General features: G+C 42.3%; 1 protein-coding gene across 1 annotated transcript in view; it reads left to right on the top strand.

Annotated features, from left to right (window-relative positions):
* The window catches only part of LCOR (ligand dependent nuclear receptor corepressor), a 97,761-nt gene that overhangs the window by 66,051 nt on the left and 15,795 nt on the right, over window positions 1-15,915 (top strand). The window contains exons 6-7 of the mRNA XM_030571084.1: window positions 3,286-3,418; window positions 14,244-14,531. Coding sequence (XP_030426944.1) covers window positions 3,286-3,418; window positions 14,244-14,531 — 421 coding nt within the window. The remainder of the gene's footprint in view (window positions 1-3,285; window positions 3,419-14,243; window positions 14,532-15,915) is intronic.

Here is a 15,915-nt window from a genome sequence, read left to right as displayed (position 1 = left end):
TTAAACTTTAGAGCCTCCTTTGGAGCCCTTGGGATTTCCTGCTTATCCCTCCCTTTCTTTCATGATGGCTCTGTGTCATGAAGATCATCCCTCTGGAGGAGAGATGGATGTGGTAGGGCAACGCCACTCCAGAGAAATGATGTGAGCAATGTAAAGTGCTTTCTTTTCCCATCCTTTCCCATGGAACAGGGATCTGTCTATGCAGCAGTTCATCCTTGCTAGTGTGCTTAGCTTCATAGGTAACACTAAGTGTGATATTTTTGAGGGGCTGCAGACCGTATGGTATATAACCATATACAGGGCCGGCTCCAGGCCCCAGGGTGCCAAGCACGTGCTTGGGGCGGCATGCACGGGGGGCACTCTGCCCGTTGCCGGGAGGGTGGTAGGCAGGCTCTGGTGGACCTCCCGCAGGTGTCGCTGTGGAGGGTCCACCAGTCCCGCGGTTCCGGTGGAGCATCGCCAGACGTGCCTGTGGGAGGTCCACCAGAGGCCGCGGGACCAGCGGACCCTCCGCAGGGACGTCTGCGGGAGATCCACTGAAGCTGCGGGATTTGCAAGCTGCAGAGCGCCCCCTGCGGCGTGCCTCCATGCTTGAGGCGGCGAAATGGCTACAGCCGGCCCTGACCATATATATTATGTTACTTCAAGTAAAAACTCCCTGGAGATTACATTGTTAATTAAATTTTAAAGGATGCCATTTCAGTGGCACGTGTGTATGTCTTCAGTGCAAGGACAGAGTTTAATTATGAATAGTACTGGTTTGTTTGAACTCTCTTCCTTCTAATAAACTACTGCAACTGTAACTTTATCTGGCTTCTTTTATGGAAGTTCTGGTTACAATTTCCATAACAGTGCTGTAATTATTCTGTACTTCTATCACAGATATGAGATTCAGTCAGGCTTGAATGCTCCCTGTACTGCCTGAAGCCTGCTTTACACAGTAGTTATATTCCTTCAGTTCACATCTATCTTTTGACGTGTTAGGAAGGTGAGCTGGGCAGCACAAGGTGGATTCGTTGGTGCTGTTTTGGTGTGGTTACAGAATTAGAGTTGTGTAATTGAAAATTGCAGCCTGGTGGAAAACAATTGCAAACACTGTCCAGCTTGACGGTGTTGGTCAGTAACCGTCTTCCCTGTTTCCACGCCCTCACTCATCTCCCATCATCATGATTCCTCACTGTTTATGTCTAGGGGACTAGATGGGACAATGATGTTGATGCACTTCCAGAATGTAATTTTGAACCCTGATGAGATCAGAAGTAAAAATGGGTTTAGTCCGTCTGATCCTAATCCTCTTTTGTCCAAATCAGTCACCACATAGGTCAGCATGACCAGCAGAAGGCGCTCAAGGAAAGCTCAGGACTGGGATGACAGTGGGAGGTGCAGGGTCAAGATTGAGGTGCCTTAGCAGAGCTATTAGGGGAAATGCCACCCTTGCTCTTGGCTCTAGTCTGTGCTGAGTGTCTTGCTTTCACAAGCAGTCAGATTCACACACATTTTTTAAAAGGAGAGAAAACAATCTTTCTAACTGAAGTATACTGAAAAGTTTAATGTTTTTGTAGCAGTTGTTTTGGAGGATGGAGTGAGGAGTACGCTACAGAAATTTGAGAATTACATGATGTTCATAGGGGGATAGCAAATGCATTGTATGAGAACATTCAAAATAAAACAATCTTGTTAAATTGGAGAAATGGCCTGAAATAATGAAATGTACAAATGAGTCATTTGGAAGGAATAAGGAAATACACAAATATAATAATACCTAGCTTGTACATAGCACAGTTCATCAGTAGATCTCAAAGTACTTTACAAAGGAAGTCAGTATCTTATCCCCATTTTACAGAGTGGGAAACTGAAGCACACAGAGATGAAGTGATTTGCCTAAAGTCCCCAGCAGGCCAGTGGCAGACCTGGGACTGGAACCCAGGTTTCCAGAGTGCCACACCAGTGCTCTATCCACTAAGCTGCACTGCCTCTCTTGTTTAAAGTGCCTTTGTATATAGTGGGAGATAACTGGGAAAGGTCTGCCAAAATCTGTGGTAGTGGCAGCTTCCCAGAATCCAAAGAGTTGCACCTAATTTTATAGCACTTCACGCTTTTTAAAATGAATTTGTCATAACACCTTCCTTGCACCAAACAATGTAAAATATAACATAAACAAATATCAACTCAAATTTACAATCTGCAAAACTGACATTTAAAAAGAGCTACCCTGCTGTCTTGTACACGCCACAAAAGGGAATACGCCTTTCCAACTCAACCAATCTACTCAGAGACAAAGTAAATAGAGAACATTATTATTTATAGGAGAACCTAGCTAATTCCTACTTTGCTAAACTGAAAACCTGGTAATTTGCAAAATCCAGTGGTCTCCACCCATTTTATAGCAAAGATTTAATAGACAGTGTGTGACTATACTACATTACAACTGTTATAATTAAGATTTGCCAAATAATTCATAGCAACTGCGCTTTTAAAAATAAATGAACAAATACACGTCTGGACTTTTGACTTTAGGTTTTCTACAGTTGTCTATTTTTTTTTTTTTTAATAACAATTGTAGTGACATGTGCACACCCCTCTCTCTCTCTCTCTATCGTAATGAAGCTTTTTGTTTTGGAATGTTCTTGAAACCAATCAGTTGCTCTCAGTTGAGCTGTAAGAAGGATTTCAAGAGCTTGCGATTCTTCTGTTTCAGTCAGCTTTATGGCAATATTGTGAATCTAGAAGGTTATTCTCCATTTAAAAGTTGGTGTTGTGTCTTGCAGCAGACAGTGCTCAGTCCATGCTCAGTTTGCCTGGAAGCTGTGCAAAATGTGGGGATGGGATGAGAATTATTTTCTGTGTATTGTATCATCTTATATTTCATAGAGAACTAAAAGTCCCTCAATGAAGATTAAGAGTTTGAAGCCAATTTCTTGGCCAAATGCAAGGTGAAATATGCAGCCTTTTCCTCCTTCAAGGTATCCTCATTTCTGCTACTGCTGTCATAACTGGAAAAGCACTAGTTACCTGCTAGGTTTATATTTAATATTTTGACCTTTCCAACGTTTCGCATTTCATGTTTTGGTGTTGTTGATGGTGACTTAAGATTTAAACCTTAATTATCAAGATGAGTCTATGGAGTAGGCAGTCATGCCATAACTAATAAAAGTTTTTGTTGAAAAAACCTCTTTTATATGGTGCTGGTTTAAAGAGTGCTTGATAGCTGTGAGTGATTTATTAATGTGGTGGTTTGGGGGGAGAGTGTACAAACATTTCATTTCATTACTTTTTTTTTTTCAGGAACATCTACTCAGTCTGGATGAGCCAGCTTCAGAAGCTGGGCAAGAAGCTCTACTCAGACAAGAGCAAGCAAAAATCATTCGGTTTGAGAGGCAAGCAGAAGAGTTCCTCAATGCGGTCTTTTACAGAAAAGGTTGGTCTTAGTGAAAGAATGGCACCTCCGACCTGGCCCTTTGCATGCAGTACCAGTGTCTCAAAGACGGGCTGTACATTCATTCAGTGTTTTCAGTTACTTTACGCCTTTAATGCCTTTCATTTTAGAAAGGGGTAAAGAGAAAACTGTCTTCTCTCTGACACCTATTACAAGCCGTGAAGCCACCCTGGCAGGAGCACTGAGTTGTTTGGGGTTTTTTTGTGTTTTGAGGGAGCCGTGTTCAATATTTGCCCAATGCCAGGGTGAGTGGGGAGTTTGATGGAAATAAGTGGTCATTAGATCCATTCTAGTGCTGTCTCTGTTCTGCAGTCAGCATTGTTAAAGCAGTGGTTCTCTAACTGTGGTCTGTGGTGACCTTCCCAGGGATCCACAGTATTAAATGCTTTGAGAACCAGGTAGTGATCAGCACAGTAAGAGATGAAGAATCACTGTGGTAAAAGAGGTATTCAGATTATGCTGTTCTCCCTGGAAGGCTGGAAACTCATTTCCACATCCTCTGCCAACCTGGGAAATAGGAGGCCAGAAGGTGCCTCTAAACATATCTTGAATGTACTTCTCAGCATAACCCATGTGTGCAAATATCTGCCAAATCAATAATTCCACATTGGCTCTGGGTGGCTGACAATACAAGGCCTATGTTTAAAATAACCAAATTAGAAATTACTGTCGCCAGTCAACGTCCTACCCTTCTATTAACCATCTGTTTAAGGCATCTGAAATAGATAACTGTATTTTAGCCCCTCTTTTATGACTGTTACCAAAGATGAATAAATATGAATTGTATATAATGATCTATCGCATAAAATACAGAAGTCTTGTAGGATGATATGAAGGTTGGCTATTGCATTGCTAAAGTCACAGTTGAGATAAAGTTTTAATTCCAAGCTCCTCTTTTCAGTGGCTTTGACTATTTTGTTAAAGGCAAAATTGCTTTTTGGGTTTAAATTTCTCATGTTCATTCTCATCCAGAAATAATTTAAAAAAAATTAGCCTGAAGGAAACCTATTAACCCCCTTCTGGGTTATACCGGGGTGGGAAACAGGTAATTTTTTTCAAGTGCTTTGCACTTAGATAAGTAAGATTGAATTGAAAACTTCAAATGTGGCATGCGCATAGGTCTCAGTGGTGAATGAGCACCCTCCTAATTTTGAAAAAAATGATTGGCTAATACAATAAAATATTAGCCACTGAAAATAATGTGCTCTGTATGTGCAGTACATTTTTTTTTGGTAACAGATTTAAATAGGCAGAGTGTGAATATCCAAATAGACATGTGAAAGTTCCATTGAGAGGTATTTACTGATAGAGGGCTTAGTTCTTCCCTGCATCTGCCCTGTCGTTCTCTGATGCTGAACTGCCAAGTCCTAGTAACATTGCCAGAGGGGCTGCTCTAACTTACACCACTTCCATAAGCTACCATTGGACCTCCACACTAGTGGAGGAGAGGTGTGGCAGAGCTTTTAGCACCTGGGCTCCCCTATACCGAGGAGAGAGAGAGTTCCCCTGTGCAAAGAGAATTTGCCACAGTCAACTTGTAGCTCGAGATTGAAGAATGCAGCTCATTGTCTGTCTTGGCCTTTGTTTAGTGTTTGGTTTGTTCAGCTACATGACAGTAACAACATGCTTCCCTGTCTGGCAGTGTCCTGGGCTTGGCGGGGGCTGCAGCCGGGGCCATGTGCCCCAACCCCATGGTGTCCCAGGCTTGGTGGGCGCTGCAGCCAGGGCTGAATGCCAGGGGCTGTAGCCGGGGCTGCACACCTTAACCCCGCAGCTTCTGCTGGGGGCTGTAGCAGGGACCATCCATCCCTGCGTGGCAGCGTCCTGGGCTTGGTGGGGGCTGCAGCTGGGCCATGCACCCTATCCCCATGGTGTTCTGGGTTTGGCAGGTGCTACAACAGGGGCTGCTCCCCACCCCGCAGCATCTTGGACTTGGTGGGGTTTGCAGCAGGGGCCATGCATTCCAGCCCCGCGGCTTTTGCCAAGGGCTGCAGCTGAGGCCACACACCCCTGCCTGACAGCTGCACTGGGGGCCATGTGCCCCCCTTGCAGCTTCCCAGGGTCATATGCCCTCCTGCCGTGGCTGAGGCTTAGCGGGGACGGTAGTTGGGATCATGCACCCCTGTCCCACAACTGCGGCCAGTTCTGGAATGGGGGCTGTGTGCCCTTTGTGACTTCACCCCTGCTGCGGCCACTGGAGCTGGGGCTGTCAGTTCCCCCGCCGTTCCCAAGGGGACTACATTCCTCCCCCTACCTAGCCCTGCCCCCTGCTTATTTTTAGTAAAGTCACGGACATGTCACAGGCGCCGTGAATTTTTGTTTATTGACCGTGATCTGTTTGTGACTTTTACTAAAAATAACCATGTTAAAAACTTAGCCTTACTTGTGGACTATGCTTTAGACCATTTATGTAGTCCACCAGGCTATAGCATTTTTCTTTCTATTTGAGAACATTCTAAGCTTTTGTTAGAGGTGTACTTTTATTGTAAAAAATTATTTAATTTTCTGATTGTTAACCAATGGTACCCAAGAGAAGTGTGTATTTGGCTTCAAGAGACAGCGCAGCTGCATCAGCAAGACTTCTGCTGCTTGCTGTTATGCTCAATGCTATTCTTCGTTAGTGTTTAAATTTGAGAATTGTTTGTAGAATGCTTTGAATATTTAAAGTGCTGTATAATTGCTGAGTATTTTATTTGTATTTATCATTTATATTCAGTAGTTTGTGCTCTTCTTTATCGTTTGTTAATGAGATTATCTTGAGCCACTCTATCTTGGAAGGCACATGACAGTATCTGTGCCTTTAAAGTCGCAGAGTGCAGTGGTGTGTGACTGCAGGTGTATATTCTGTGTCTTCTCTCCTAATCTGGAAACGTTAATTGGTCCAGCTATAAGCTATACCACATGTTGTGGGCACTCTCTATCTGCATGTAATCCACCTCGTGTGAAATTTCCCCAGGCAGTTTTAATGTTTTTAAAGAGTTCTGCATCCTCCCATGTATACCTTGAGAGGATGTGTCAAAACATTGGCTGCCAGTGTCTGGGTCTGAGATCTAGGCTTCAAGTACCTTGCCTCTTTTTATTCTCTTTAGACCTATCTTGCACATTCTTCAACAGGCCTTAATAAAACCTTGATGAAAAGGAAGATCTCACCTTAGGTGAAAAGAGCGTTTATACGTTCTCTGTGTTACAGTGTAAGCCTCATGAATCTATCTTGTCTGTTGCCTGTATATTAAGTACCTAAAATCTTAGGTACAACTCGGCCAACGATAAACTCTTGTTGTGCCCTGCCCTTAACAGGAAAACTTCCATGAAGGGCTAGTATAATGTACAGAAATACGTTAAATATTTACATAAATCTTTCAGAAGTTTAAGACTATTATACCAGTATAAGATTGTGAAATGTGATTGTATAGTGAACTAAACTTCACAGGGAGTAAGATGTTGTTGGTATTATTTATTTAGGGTTAGATTGTGGCTTGCTATATGCATCATAGAATATCAGGGTTGGAAGGGACCTCAGGAGGTCATCTAGTCCAACCCCCTGCTCAAAGCAGGACCAATCCCCAACTAAATCATCCCAGCCAGGGCTTTGTCAAGCCTGACCTTAAAAACCTCTAAAGAAGGAGATTTAAATTATTATTTAAATTACTAGTCAGGAAGACTTGATTTAATCATGGATTTCTACATAAAAGTGCATTCTTGTTTGTTGTTATAACCTTAATACATATTTTTCACAACTCAGAAGTCGATGTAGGTTTCATTTTTAGAAGGTACACACTATACATTTTTAAAGTGATTTATTTTGGAAACTTTTCAGATTAGTTTTACAGCTGTGTCAGAAAATGAATGATTGTTTGGTTATTTCATTTACCAAAGGTAATTGAAGCAGATACTTATGAAGTCATTGGGAGGTAAACTATCTCCAGTTCAACAGGTTAATCATCAATATTTGGAGGATTTTCTTGCCAAGTTGTATTAGGAGGAGAACATCACCAGACAGACATTTAAATTGTTTTATTTAACTAAAACAACAACATTATGTATTGTGGGTTTTTTCCTCAACTGCAGCCTTATAATCGGGACCGGCGCTAGGGTTTTGAGCGCCCTAGACGGACGGCAATTTCGCTGCCCCGCGCGCTGGTCCCACGGCTCCGGTGGAGCTGCTGCAGTGGTGTCTGCGGGAGGTCCACCGGAGCTGCGCGAGCAGCCGACCGTCCACAGGCACGACTGCGGCAGCTCCACGGGAGCTGCCTGCCGCCCCTTCCGGACACCCTGGACTGAAGGCTGCCGCAGTGGCGCCCTGACCCAGGGTCAGTGCACCTCCGTGGCAGCCGGCAGCCCGGTGTTTCCCTGGGCCACGGGACCCCCGCCCCTGGGCTGCGGGCTGCCGCAGAGGCGCCCTGACCTAGGGGACACCCTGGACTGCGGGCTGCCATGGCGGCGCCCTGACCCAGGGGACACCCTGGACTGCCAGCTGCCGCGGCGGCTCAGACTCCCTCTTTTTCCCAGCAGCAGCGGATGCTCAACCATTAAAAAAAAAAATTTGGGGGCACTTTTTGGTGCTCTCAAATCTCGGCGCCCTAGGCAACCGCCTAGTCCGCCTAAATGGTTGCACCGGCCTTGCTTATAATATTTTAATAAAACAAGCATAGGAATTTTTGAATTTAGTTAAACATTCAAGTTTTTTAAAATCAAGTTTGTTTTGTTAAAATTGTTTTTAATTAAATAGTTAAATGAACTATTAAAAAAATTTAAATCGATGATTTCAGCCAGGTCAACATCAGAAACTTAAAATATTGGTTTCTGCAGCTAACTCAGTCGTCCTTGCCTTCATTTTCCTGTTTGTTCATAATCTGGAAAAGAAAAACAAGCTTTCCTGCTTTTTCAGGTCCCAAACGATTTCTCAGTTTGGAATGAAATTGTCTAAAGGAAGAAATATTCTTTCTATATCGGCAGAAGAAGCTACTGCTGTTAAAAGTGAGATTATCACTTCAACAGTCTCTGAATCCAAGTGCTTAAATGACTTCCACCAGGTCACTGGTGTGCCTTTCTTTAAAACATCAGCAGCAAACATAAGTTTCTTGAATGGCTCACCCCTAGCTCTGAAGTTTGTTATAGTTGGCATCATGGAGGGGTGGTTGCTGGATGGCCATGTCATAGCCAACTCCTCTTCTTCAGCAGTTAAGGTTTGACCCTGGTGTGGAGTATTGAGAATATTTTCAAGAAAAGGAGCTGGAGACAGTGCTTGTCCCGTTCGTTATTTTAATGCTTGTCATTTCACTCTCTCATTGCATATTTCTCTTTTTAACATCTCACTCAGTTCCTTCCAAATTTCAACAGCATCAGCAATAAAACAGCTATTTCCCTGCATTTTGTTCAAGGCTACAGAAACAGGCTTCAGGGTACTCAGCATGTGTTCAACATTTCTCTTAAGCCCAGTGTTGAGAACTTTGGCTGTGACAGGGCCATCTATTTTTTCACAGTTTTGTTCACAAACTGTCATCAGATTAGGCCAGTTCTTGATATAGTGCTCAGAACAGTCCACTGCTGAGTTCCGTTGCACGTCTTGTGGGAGAGTTAGCTTGGTTCCTCCCACTTTTTTTCAGAGCAGCTGCTGCAAAGTGGTTGTTATAGAAGTATTTTGCAATTTCAACATTAGTCTTTATTTCTGGAACACTGAAGTCTTTGACCAGGAGGTGCATCAGATGAGCACTGCAACCGTATGCTATTAGCTTGGGAATTTCTTCTCATCTTGGATCCATTTGCGTACTAGACATTTGATTTTTTTTTTCACAATTTGTTATAGCTTTTACTGCTACTTCTTGTAAGTATTCTGCTGCATGTGCATTTCCTGATGTATCAGTTGTTTCTGTAAGGAAGACATTGCCGCCTTCTGTTGTCACACAAGCACATACAACAGGATCATTGTGGACATTGCTCCACTCATCAAGACTCAGGTTAACAATTTCACCCTCTAGACCTTTTGCACATTGCTCAATTTCTCTTTCATACACTTTATGCAGCAATTTGCCTGTGATACCTGCTCTGTTGGGTGGACTGTATCCTGGTCTGAATGACTGATCCATGTTAATGAAGTGTGGGTTCTCAATCATACGGAAAGGAGAATTTGTTGCATAAACAAACCAGGCAATTTTTTCATCATTTGCCTCTTTTTGTAATATGCTGGTTCTTATCACGAACTTATGTTGTTTCTGGATGATGGAGATTTTTTTCCTTTTTGCTACAGGTGATATACTGTGGCTATGCGACATACATGATGTGACAGAAACTCTTATCATTGGCAGATAACTCTGAAACTATAGAAAATGATGGTGATCTTGAAGGTGGATGGTCTTCAGAATTCTGTTTATTGAGGATGGATTCTCATAAACAAAATAAGTCAGTGCAGTTGTTGAATTATTATTATTACTATACTGCTCATTTAGTATCACTCAATGCATTCCCTGACACTCAGTACTACTTTAAAGGTGAAATTGTAAAAGGAAGATCTGTCTATTTCAGCTGTTTATTTTTTCTCACAACTTAATCTAAAATGATAGTACCATAGAGTAACAACTATATTTTTTGCTCAAACATGAGAATTCAAGAATAGTCCAGAAGGAAGACGCGCAATCCTTAAGAAAGAAGTATGAAATAAAAAAGTTTACCAACCTGAAGATCCTGCATATTCAGACATGTTCCTTTCATCATCTTCAAGCAGCTTCCTCCTGGGAAAGAACACTTCTCATGATGTTATTTCATTCGGGCAACCAGGCCTTGCATTTTTGTTGCGCTGTTTGCAGTTTGCACGCATTACTGTCTTACATAGTAGAGGAACTTCATTAAAATATTCCCAAACTGGGTCTCTTTTATGGCCTTTTGCCATTATAGGTTTTCACTTCTAGTGAGAAGAACGGTATAGTAGATCTCAAATCAATGAAGGCTACACTCAGAAAGACCTCAAGACTTTTGGAATATGCTGCTCAAACAGTTTCACTTTTGTTTCTACTGCCTGTCCCCAGACGACTTCACCTTGTCCAGATCTATTCCACCCCCCCAACGATCTTCTATTCAGTTAACTTTTTGAAACTTTGCACTTTTAGAGAAGGTAAGGGATTGACCCTGTGTACACAAATGTGCAAAGGGACAATAGGTGTGAGGTCTGTTATTTTTCACCTCTATATTTTATTTATTTATTTATTTATTTGTTTGTTTGTTTATTTAAAAACATTTTTGCTGTTAACAAGCATGTTACTTCTGGAGACACAAATCCACAGTTTGAGAACTGCAAAATTAAGCATCTCTGATGGTATCTTCTAGACCAGAGGTTCTCAGACTTCTGTACTGGTGACCCCTTTCACACAGCAAGTCTCTGAGTGTGACTCCCCCCCCTTATACATTTAAAAACACTTTTTTTCATATATTTCACACCATTATAAATGCTGGAGGCAAAGCAAGGTTTGGGGTGGAGGCTGACGGCTTGCAATCTCCCATGAAATAACCTCGCGGCCCCTTGAGGAGTCCCGACCCCCAGTTTGAGAACCCATGTTCTAGACTGAGCACTGAGTCCCATTGAGTAGATAGAAAGATTAACTTAAATAATCTATACAGAAGCCCCTGGAACCCCATAAGATTGGGTCCCTAATCCATCAACTATTGGAACTCGTTTGCAAAACTTTTCTTAAACATGACATGAATATAGTGTCTCAGACTATAGAACTAGAATTTATAATCCCTATTCCATGATGAGATATCTTTTGCGCTATAATGTATCTTAATTCGAACTATCTTTATATAGGTTTTTCCCTCAAAAAGCATTTTATAAAAAAATCTGATTTAAATTTTAAAAAAAAATCATGTATTATTTTTTAAATCAATGGTTTTTATCCACCCTGGTTCAAGTCCACATTCTGGTATTTTACAGACAAATAAAATGGCAGGTTCTTGCCCCATGAATCTTTTATTGTTAATACAAGAGATGATAAAAAAAGGCAGTGGGAGAGAAAAGCTTGCAACAGTCTATCCATTGAAATATGCAGCACATAATATTACCTCCCTCTCCTTTTTCTCTGGAACCAAAACATTTTAACCTAGGCAGACAGCTAAAACAGATTGCAGCTATTAAGGGGAAATGAGCACTTACTGTTTTATTTTTATTTTTTTCTCCATTTGAAGATTCATTACATTGGCTACAAGTAGCCCTTTTTGAAGTTTTAAAAACTTGTTTTTCTGTTGCACAGGCTTATCTGAATATTACATACGATAATATAATGAAAATCAAGTCTTAAAAGCTTCAGAAATCACCAGGAGTACTTGTTCTGTGGCCAAATTAAACACAAGGGTGTGTCTGTGAGCTGGTGTAGCAGGACTTCTTAGTTGGTCTGATGCAGTAGTTGTGGATCTGCTGCCTGTCCACAAAGCATGATTAATCTAAAACAATAATAATATTTTAAAATGTATCAGTATTGAACTAGTCCGCAAACCCCCAGACAGAACTTTTTTGTTGTGATATGCCCTGTACAAACACTAGTGTGTTTTAATATAAATAAATAAATAATGTATTCCTGATTTTCCCCATATCACATTCCTTATTAGTTGCTTAGCACCTATTTTAAAAACAGTGTTTAGTTTTTATTCAGCACCTTTCGTATTAGAGGACTTCACTCAGTATTGAACCTCATGCTGCAGTGATGGTAGGAAGAGGTGGAAAGGATTCCTAGAACTTCGCTTGGCTTTTAAATGGAATCCCTTTGGAGTCTGTGGCTCAGAGAAATAGGGCCCCACTCATGGGGATATTTATTGGGTACCACTGTGCTTTTAGGGAAGTTACTCTGTTAGAGGGCTTCCCTTCACCCTCTCCCCTGGTTCTTGTCATGCAGACAGAAAGCTGAAGACTAGAAGTCTGAAGTGCAAACAATGCGATATTTGGAAACTAACCCCAATAAACAAGCATATTCCAAAGCCCTTCACACCAGTCGGGCTTATCTCTATATGCAGATAGGGTCTGTTCCCCGGTGTCCCCTTCCCGGCCGTGATGCCGCAGAGCGTTTACCCACATCCCCCTCCCCGGCTCTGATGCCACAGAGCGTTTACGCCGCGTCCCCCTTCCCGGCCGTGACGCCACGGAGAGTTTACCCGTGTCCCCCTCCCCGGCTCCGACGCCGCAGAGCGTTTACCCGCATCCCCCTTCCTGGCCGTGACGCCGCAGAATGTTTACCCGCATCCCCCTCCCTGGCTCCGACACCACAGAGCGTTTACCCCGCGTCCCCCTTCCTGGCTGTGGTACCGCAGAGCGTTTACCCACATGCCCCTTCCCGGTTCCGACACCACAGAGCGTTTACCCCGCGTCCCACCTTCCCAGCCGTGACGCCGCAGAACGTTTATCTGCGTCTCCCTCCCCGGCTCCGATGCCACAGAGCTTTTACCCTATGTCCCCCTTCCCGGCCGTGATGCCGCAGAGCGTTTACCCTGCATCCCCCTTCCTGGCCTTGATGCCGCAGAGCGTTTACCCCGTGTCCCCCTGCCCGGCTCCGATGCCACAGAGCGTTTACCCCGTGTCCCCCTGCCCGGCTCCGATGCCACAGAGCGTTTACCCCGCGTCTCCGTGCCTGGCCATGACGCTGCAGAACGTTTACCCTGCGTCCCCCTGCCCGGCTCCGACGCCACAGAGCATTTACCCTGCATCCCCCTGCCTGGCTCTGACGCCGCAGAGCCTTGCCTGTGTCCCTGTTCCCGTTTCCCCCCCCAGCAAACATGATTCCAATTTTCCTTCCCCCCACTTCCTGTTTGACCCCAGTTTATATAGTAATATTCTCAGCTGTATCTTAACCAATAATTTTACTGAAATTTAACTAACCAATCCTAATGTAACATAAATCTCTAACCATTTATATCCCACTACCTTAATTAACTTACACCTAGAAAAATTAATTATACAGCAGACAGAAACAATTAGCGAACCAGACAGATTAACAATAGAAAAGTGGGGGCCATAAAGATAAAACATACAGAAATGAGGGTTTCACAACCACTAATAAGTGATTTCTTGCCAGACAAGCTGCTATCAAACTAGGTTTTCTTTAACCATCCTCAGATCTGTTTCTTTATCTGGTGGTGATTGGCACTATCAGGAAGGATTGTTTTCTAACAGCCTAACCCCCACCTTATTTCAGTGTGAGGGGTTTGGGATTGTGAGAATGTGACCATTGGCTTCCCAGCTTATGGCTGCCCCTGCTGCTTAGCCTAAGAACAAGGCCTCAGACTCTCCTAGTGAGAGAAGGCCCAGACACAGGCAGAGTGTGATTTTTGATTTTTTTGTTTTTATACCCCTGTAACTAGCTAAGTGATAAAAATACACCTAAGTTCTTAAAGTATAGACCTGTACAGGCAGGCCTGAATATCTGTATTCTAACATACTCCAGGTAACCAGGTAAGTTACTCCACTCTTCCACTGTAAACCTGTTCTGTTTTTTGTAACAAACTTCTGTTTAAAATTATTACTGAACATTTTCCTTCATGATTCTGGTTCTCCTTCCACCCCCAAGCCCTCTCAAAGGTCCGTGGGATATACGTATTGGAAAAAAAAGTTTAGGGAATATTACTTAAATCTTGTAGGAATGTTGTTATATTAAGGATCTATGTTATAAATAGCAACACTTTTTGTTATGTAGGTATCTTAAGAATAAGTTGTGTCTCCTGGAAGGAAGTATTGCATCGTTAAGAAAATCTAGAGAATGAAATGTAATGTTTTGATTTCAAAGTTTTACTTGTAAAATTCTTCCTTTAAAAAAGTCTCTAATGTTTACAGACAGTCCTGGGGTCTCTGACCCCAATATTCCCCTAGTGGCCCGGGAGATCATGCAGCGAATGATCCGACAGTTTGCTGCTGAATATACCTCAAAAAATAGCTCTACTCAGGACTCCAGCCAGCCCAATAGCACAAAGAACCAAAGCCTGCTGAAAGCATCTCTGGTCGCCTCCTCTCCCTCGGCTGCAACTGCTCAGAACCCTGTGCTCAGCAAACTTCTCATGGCTGACCAAGACTCACCTCTGGACCTTACTGTCAGAAAGTCTCAGTCAGAACCTAGTGAACAAGGTATGACTATTACCAAAAGTATCTTGCATTCAGTTCCAATATGCTAGAGGCATTGTTGGCACAAAGCAGGGAAGAATTAGAAGTGTAAACTATTAAATGAAACACAGAATGGCAAAGTTGTAGACCCCATAATGCAGTGCATAATGTAGTGACTGATTGGATGTGATGGGGTGGGAGAAGGAAGTTGCTGAAAAATTGGAGACTATAAAAATCTATGTGCGTTTAATGCAAGAGGAGGAGAGGAGTTGACAAGGCTCTCAACTGTCTCTAGCAACAAGGGTACTGTTACAAGGAGAGCTATGCTATGAACATGTGTAGTGTGTTTGTTTATGTACCTGCTGATAAGGCAAGATCAGAGAGTTAGGAAGCTTTATGTATAATGTTATCTTATTTTATTTGGTCAGAACAGTAGTCCTGAATTGTGTTTGGCTTGGATTAGAAGCAGTATTTTTTTGAAATGCTAGTTACTGTATGGCACGTTGCTTGGTGAATGCAGGATTTAAAAAATAGAACCCCTGAATTATACAATAGTTTCCTTGTTTATATATTTAGCAGAAGTTTATTTTTGTACATAAAAAATACTTTGCAGAGTACAGACTGAATATCATCTATAGTGCAGTGCTGCAGAGCTTGTGCCAAATGGATAACCTTGCTTTCTGTCAAACTGCTTTTAAAGAACAAATTCTCCGAACAGCATTGTAGTATCTGAACATTTTGTCTCTTCATTCCTGAAACAGTATTGAATAGAGGGGATAATTGTGTCCAATGCAGAGGAGCTTTTAAGAGGACTGATATGATTCACAGTAACCCTTTGAATTTTGTGAGAATTGTTAATGAAAGATGTCTGAAATGATCACATGAAAAATAGAGTGGGCCTGGGTACCCCATATTGGGAAAGGTTATTTTCAAAATCACTGCCTTTAAATACACCTGCTATCAAGGATTCATGTTTAAAGCCTTTAGCTATTTTTATGTACAATTAATTTTGGGTACTGCAGACGTCTTTCTAATATTCATTGTGAGAGAGACATTTATGGAGGTTTTGGTAAGAAGGTTAAAACAAAACACATCCTGGAAACAGTGTCGTGAACAAATACCATTAATGTCACTTACTGTAAATGATAATGTCACTTCTTAAGTTAAACATGGCAGCAAAGAGCTGCTGTAACGAAGATTGTGGTAGTGTCAGTACATTGTAACTCAGCCAACAGAAGTTTGCTCTGGGCTAAATTTGGTATAAAAATCTTAATCACGTGAATGGATCTTCTTGCAAAATTATAGAGAAATGAGTTCAACTATTCAGGTCATTACAAGGTCTGTTTTTCCTCCTAGTCCCTCTCCTAAAAGACTGTTACAGAGGGTTTTTGTCTTAGCTCTTTTAATT

Source organism: Gopherus evgoodei, chromosome 7 (assembly GCF_007399415.2).
Source record: "Gopherus evgoodei ecotype Sinaloan lineage chromosome 7, rGopEvg1_v1.p, whole genome shotgun sequence".
Lineage (NCBI taxonomy): Eukaryota > Metazoa > Chordata > Testudines > Testudinidae > Gopherus > Gopherus evgoodei.
This window is presented reverse-complemented; position numbering and strand designations above follow the sequence as displayed.